The sequence below is a fragment of the Mytilus galloprovincialis genome, chromosome 4 (genome assembly GCF_965363235.1).
Source record: "Mytilus galloprovincialis chromosome 4, xbMytGall1.hap1.1, whole genome shotgun sequence".
Lineage (NCBI taxonomy): Eukaryota > Metazoa > Mollusca > Bivalvia > Mytilida > Mytilidae > Mytilus > Mytilus galloprovincialis.
The window spans coordinates 36,585,928-36,593,116 of record NC_134841.1 but is presented as its reverse complement, the minus strand read 5'-3'; the positions used below and the strand labels follow the sequence as shown (position 1 = coordinate 36,593,116).

At 30.1% G+C, this 7,189-nt stretch overlaps 1 protein-coding gene across 8 annotated transcripts in view; it reads right to left on the bottom strand.

The window, feature by feature from the left end:
• Nucleotides 1-3,336: 3,336 nt before the first annotated feature.
• Nucleotides 3,337-7,189, bottom strand: part of LOC143072029 (hydroxylysine kinase-like) — a 43,771-nt gene continuing 39,918 nt past the window's right edge. For all 8 annotated transcript variants that reach the window (XM_076246795.1, XM_076246799.1, XM_076246796.1 and 5 more), the window contains 4 exons: nucleotides 5,896-6,029; nucleotides 5,538-5,636; nucleotides 4,652-4,736; nucleotides 3,337-3,853 (listed from right to left, as the gene is read on the bottom strand). In XM_076246795.1, the coding sequence (XP_076102910.1) occupies nucleotides 3,360-3,853; nucleotides 4,652-4,736; nucleotides 5,538-5,636; nucleotides 5,896-6,029 (812 nt within the window). In that variant the 3' untranslated portion in view covers nucleotides 3,337-3,359. The remainder of the gene's footprint in view (nucleotides 3,854-4,651; nucleotides 4,737-5,537; nucleotides 5,637-5,895; nucleotides 6,030-7,189) is intronic.

Below are 7,189 nucleotides of genomic sequence, written 5' to 3'. Positions count from 1 at the left end.
AAACTTACCTACATTTTACCTTGAAATTTTGAAATGTTGGATTAAAAATGGAGGAGGGAAGACAAAAGTACCTGATAATTATAGGGAAATAAGAAAGCAAGTTATTTGGGGAAACCAATATATAAAAACATGTGGCAAAAGTTTATATTATAGTCATTGGGTAAAGGAAAACATAATTTTTGTTAATGATGTTATTGACGATAAAGGAGAAATTTCTCATAAAATATTAGATAAACTTAAAAAGAAACAAAATTGGATCGCGGAATTAATTTCTCTTCGAAAAGCTTTACCCAAAATTTGGATCCAAAAATTAAAGAGCAATATATCAAAACATACTAAAATCAACATAACACAAGACATTAAAATGTTTTGTAATGGATTGTATTACAATCTAGATAAAATTAAGTTTAAAGAAATTTATAATATTATAATCAGGTCAAATAAAGAGCTTCCAGTAGGTTTTTGCTCATGGAAAAAACAACTTTCAGGCGAAAATGTCATATATTTCATTAAGAAAAATCTATCTTTTACCTTTCTTTTTTTAAAAGATAATAGATTAAAAATGTTTAGATGGAAACTACTGCATAATATTTTAGCTATTAACCATAATCTGTATCGCTGGAAGGTAATTAATAGTGAAAACTGTGAGCTATGTTTCAAATCTGATAGCTATAATCATTTTTTCTTTGAATGCACATGGGTAAAAAATTATTGAAAATTATTACACCAAATATTTATGGTCAACATGTTTTTTGTCTGAAAAATCTTGTAACAGGGTACAAAATTGAAGATGTGGAATATTATGTACTTAATCATATTATAACAATTGTTTGCTTTGTGATTTATAAATGCTTTTATTTATCAGAAAAGAGAACCAAATATGTGAATATGATGTCAGTTCTAAAAAACGAAATTAATACACAAATTTTATATCATCCGGAAAATTCCTTTTTGAGAAAACTTCAAAGAAAAATTTTAGAAATTTGATTTTCGGTCTGTCTTGTTTACATTTGATTGACCTAGATTTTTGAGAATCACAAAAATTTCATTGAAATAAAAAGAAGAAAAATTTCTAAACAAAATTGCTCTTTAATTTTTTGTTTGAATATCAGATATATTATATTATTCAATGTTAAGTGTATTTGAATGCTAAGATACTATCTAAAAAACAATCATAATTCGATTATACTGACCTCTTGATCGATCTGATCGAAACCATGCTCTCTCACTGTCGATTAATCAGAAACTAAAAGCTAAACAAAAAACGGTCAAAGTTCCGTTTTCTTTTTCATTGTTAAGTAAAGTAATGCACACATGTTGTAGACAGCTATTACTCTGTAAATTGTAACTAACACGCAATACTATGTAGAATTATAAAAAGTTTGCCAATAAAATCCCCTGGTTTTATTGGTAATTAACCATACAGGGCAGAACCTTAGTGCCATTGTTGTAACATTAAGGGGATTTGTTAACAACTATTATAGTGAAATAAAGTATCTGAAGTTGAAAAAAAAAAAAAAAAAAAAGAAGAAAAATGGAGTTTCCAGTCGTGTCCGTGCATTTATGCATGAACTGTTCTACCAAAGCTTACGAAATTTTAATATGCTGTTACTGATGACAAAATGGAGGTCAAGTTCAATAATGACGATTTTGACTTTTACCGTTCAGGAGTTATGGTTCTTGAAAGATTGAAAAATGGTTTTTCCCGTCGTGTCCGTGCATTTTCTCATGAACCATTCAACCAAAGCTTTTGAAATTTTAATATGTTGTTACTGATGACAAAATAGAGGTCAAGTTCAATAATGACGATTTTGACTTTTACCGTTCAGGAGTTATGGTTCTTGAAAGATCGTAAAATGGCGTTTCCATTCAGGTTGTTGCATTTACTCATGAACCATTCAATCTAAGCTTTTCAAATTTTAATATGTTGATACTGATGACAAAATGGAGGTCAAATTTGATATTGACGATTTTCACTTTCACCATTCATCAGTAATGGTTCTTGTGATATTGCCAGGACACAAATAAATGTTAATAAATCCGGTTTGCTGTCGTTGTGACAGCCTCTTGTTTTAATTATTACAAATTACCCATTTGAGAAATCATGTTTACCAGGATATATTTGCATGATTATAATCAGCTGTTACAGGCTAGAAACTAAAAAAATGTAGAGAACCACTCCAACAGGAAATTCCAAAGTAAAAAGTGAAAGCATGTCAATGAAAGCAAAATGTAAATTGACCTGTGATTCTCAGAATCAAAAGTAGATGTGAGGTATTTGTCATTGATTGTTGTTAAGAAAAGATGTGAGGTATTTGTCATTGATTGTTGTTAAGAAAAGATGTAAGGTATTTGTCATTGATTGTTGTTAAGAAAAGATGTAAGGTATTTGTCATTGATTGTTGTTAAGAAAAGATGTAAGGTATTTGTCATTGATTGTTGTTAAGAAAAGATGAGGTATTTGTCATTAATTGTTGTTAAGAAAAGATGTGAGGTATTTGTCATTGATTGTTGTTAAGAAAAGATGTAAGGTATTTGTCATTGATTGTTGTTAAGAAAAGATGTAAGGTATTTGTCATTGATTGTTGTTGAGAAAAGATGTAAGGTATTTGTCATTGATTGTTGTTAAGAAAAGATGTGAGGTATTTGTCATTGATTGTTGTTAAGAAAAGATGTGAGGTATTTGTCATTGATTGTTGTTAAGAAAAGATGTAAGGTATTTGTCATTGATTGTTGTTAAGAAAAGATGTGAGGTATTTGTCATTGATTGTTGTTAAGAAAAGATGTGAGGTATTTGTCATTGATTGTTGTTAAGAAAAGATGAGGTATTTGTCATTGATTGTTGTTAAGAAAAGATGTGAAGTATTTGTCATTGATTGTTGTTAAGAAAAGATGTGAGGTATTTGATAATGATTGATTGGTGATTTCTTTACCCTGCAACAGTACAAATATTTTTTCAATTAGACAACAACCCAGAAGCACAGGTTAAACATGTCTACCACATGACAAGCTCTAAACCTACCTGATCACAGATAATACAATTAAATTCAAGAAAGACTTTTCAACAGTAAAACTAGATAATTGATAGACCTTATTGCTATATGTCAGCCATAACTGGACATCACAGTCGTTCTTGTATAAGGTTGACATCACAAGAAAAAATGTCAGACGCCACACAATGATAGTGATTATTGTATGGCATCAAATTTAAGTGTTGCAATTTCCAAAAAATTATGGTCTATATTATTGCTTAATGTCCAATACTCCAGTGGCAACATTTCATACATATTCAGTCTTTTACACACAAAATGTTCTCCAGAAATAAAAAGGTGTAAATGAATCTCATTTAATTTTATTACCTATGTGGAATGTATCAAATCAATATTAAATTCATTTTGTAAGAACTTGGACAAAAATGACATAAAAGTATCACCCATACTATGGAATGCCTTTATTAATTGACATGCTTCTTTTGCACCTTCTTTTGCATATTCATTGTCCGTCTGTCCATGAAATTTATATTCACTTATAACATAATACTGACAAAGTGCTGTCATTATAGAAAAGTACAAAATATTCAGTTCATGTTGATTTAATTTTCTGCATTTCAAATAACCCGACAAAAACGTCACAGCCACACTATAACAATTATCTGGACATGTTGAAACCATTAAATCACGAATTATCTGTCCGACTTCATAAATATAACAGGAAACACACATATCACTGAAGTCTATTATTCCAAATAGATCTTTAACTGTGTAATTCCCAGAAGCTTTACAATGCGGCTGAAGTTGACCATCTTTCCAGTTCACAATTAGATTCATATCATGTAAATCTCCATGAACTATTCCTGTAAAAGTACAAGAAAATATAAATACATGACTACAGCAATATACCTTATGATAGTATACAATCTTTACAAATCTTCCACAAAATAGCAGCATTTTCAATTTTGAAATAAGCATGATTGAAAAGAAGGTAATGCATACGATCATCAAGTGTCATGTATTAACCAATCTTGAAGGTTGGGGGAGGGTTTAGCGCTTCCAAACATTTTTAACCACATCAAATTTGTGTCTGTCTCACGTTGGGAGTGGGTAATTAATTGGTTGTTATTGCTGTTTCTATCCAATGATTTTAATGTGAAAGGATAAGAAACCTGCTTTTAACTAGGCCACATGTTGACCTAGGTTTTCTATGTGATAGTTTACAGGGTAACAATTAGAATGCATTTCATCCTTCTAGGTTACATTACTGTGACTTCAAGCCATGAAGTCTTACCTCTTATTACTTATTTCTGTATGGTTAGCAGTGTTCAGAAACAGAAAATACCAATTCTTTGGTTTTACCCAGTCTGGGTTCAAAACTATGACCTTAATGTTAACTTGATAGCTCCAGACCAAGGTGGTTTAATAATCATAGATCAACCATACCAATAATTACTGTAAATTCAGAAATTATTGCGTGCATTTATTATTGCGATTTTGTAATAGACTAAAATTTATGCCATTTTAATTTTTGCTAAATTGAGAAAAATCCTGTTGAATTCATAAAAGAAAATTTGAAATGAGTGTTTAAATTATTGCAATTATTACTCTGTCACATTTTTCGGATTAATTTCTGAATTTACAGTAGATAACATGATTACCTCTTGTAAAATGTTCATCATTCTGCTCCATCATGTTAACAAACTGTTTAATTATTGACTCTATTATCTCCCTTTCATTTACATCCTAAAATAGAAAATTAAATTAAAAAAAATGTGCAAAAACTTTTTTTTGCAATCTCATTAAAATCGATGTAATAGGGTGGAATGAATTGTAAAGAAAGCTAACAGCAGATTTTAATGAGGTTGTTTTATTTGTAGTACAATTTTACAAACCTTTGTCTAAGGTAGCAAAATGTACTAAGAGAAAACCGTGTTTGCCATCTATGTAAAAATAGACAAATTAGTGACGAATATCCCTATATATTGGAATGTACTTTTTTCGATCAAAAACGTACAGAGTATTTATCCTCCTATATTGTACAACGACATGATACAATTAAATTTTCGGACCTAATGTCGAGTACACGAAAACCAGTCCTGAAGAAACTTTGTTTATTTATAAAAAATATAAATACTTGTGTTTGACCTCCTGGCTAGTGACTTCTGTAACCTCTCTCCTTGTTTTGTATATATTGTAAATAGTTATTGTTGTTATCTCTGTACTGATGTTATGCATTGGCTTTATGAGAATAAAGATATATATCTATAAAACTTCACAAATTCAGAATCAGCATATTCATCAATATGCAGTTCCATTCTAATTAGTCAAGTCAATATGCACAGGTACGTTTTGAAAAAGTCTAGTCAAACAATTAGTTTCCAAAGTAACATAATAAAGTCCCAGCCACTTATTGGGAAATAATATATATCTAGTTGATAAAGACCTTACTAGTAGTATAAATAAATTAAATAATTTAAAATGTGAGATAACTCTCCAGAAGGATGTTATAAGAAAACTTGTTACCTATGGTAGTACAAAATGTACCTTGATTGCAATTAAATATCCTAGCATAACTCTGGCATTTTCTAGGACCCATGCATCTTCTTTGTCTATCTCTACAGCCAACAATGAAGGATCTAAAGTCTAAAATATAAATCACAACTTGTACTGTAAAGAGTTGTTTTATACTAAAAGCATTAAAACACCAAGTAAGATTTTCATAATTAACACTTAATTCCATATTAAACAGAAACTTAAGCTTGTTAATTCAGAAAATAACTAGTTATACAATTCTCTTTCAATTCATTTAATCATAACTTTTTTAACCAAGCAAATATTGGGCAGTCATATTAGAAATTACAAAGGAGCTGTGAATGACTCGAACGTTCCCTGATTAACACACCTGTAATGTGTTGTGTAAATTAGCTACCATTTCTCCCACTTGTTCAATCACTGTAGTCTTATTTAATTTTGACCAATGGTACATCAATGGGCTTCCTGGTATGTAATTCAAAAGCAGTACTAAGAATTTTTTGCCTGAAATTATAAAACTAAATATATGTTTATGCACATACAAGATTTTAATTGATTAGTTTTATCATATCTTGAGTATTCTGAGTTAAAGTATGAGATGAAACTTCAAAAAACCATTTTCATATAAAGGACTTTTGAGTTTTGACTCTGGATTTTAAATCTTCAACAGTTTAATTCCTGCTCCAGCTTGATTTTACTCCTTTAAGTTGCTCCTACTTGACTGAGTACCCATATGTCCTACTGCATAGAAGGTAACTGTTATAAGTTCACCACACTTTATTACCGTCTCATCTGTTAGAGTAATTATAATTGACAGATCAGCAACTCTCACATGTCTGCACGTTTTTAAATAAGCATAATTAAATAGATCAATTGAAGTTCTTAAACACATGCAGGCCTCTACAATAACTTTTTTTCCAACTTGTCCTGTAGGACAAGTACATACCAAAATTTACTTGTCCGAATGAAATTGTTACTTGTCCAAAAAAATTCTATTAAAAATAATCTTTTTATATTTTTAGTTGATTAAAATGAGCAAAACGAATTTAAACAATATAACAGAATTTGATTTATTTCTTTTGAAATACTTTTCAAAAATATAAGTCAAGTACAACTGCGAAACTAGTCATGTCACAGGAATTAGGTTCTGGTTTTCATCAATGCCAGTCTCATCAGACTCTAAACATGAGGCACCATCTAATAGACCAATGTACACTCATTGGGTTTGTATCCTGTGTTTTTTTTAAGTTGAAAAAAGCTTATTCATTGCAATCAATAAAAAAAAGAAGATAAGCCATCATAAGGTCTGATTGCCATTGAGACAACTCTCTGCAAGAGACCAAATGACACAGAAATTAACAACTACAGGTCACCATATTGCAAGTATTGTTTTTTTCTACTTATGATCAAATATGATTTTGTGAATTTTATAATAAAAAAAAAAATTACCGGTATGGTATTTATTATAAGGAACAGAATAAGGTAGCAAAATGGGGTACTGTTTTGTCTTGGTCCCGAAATGTCTCCTGCCTTGACAAACTCTATCAATCATGTCTACTGAATATGTATCCTACGGTGCCAAACTGTCTATTAAACTTGGAGCCGAATCTTTCGAGGTGACGAACTGTCCTGTAAAGTTACCTTATCTACAAAGCGCATCATTG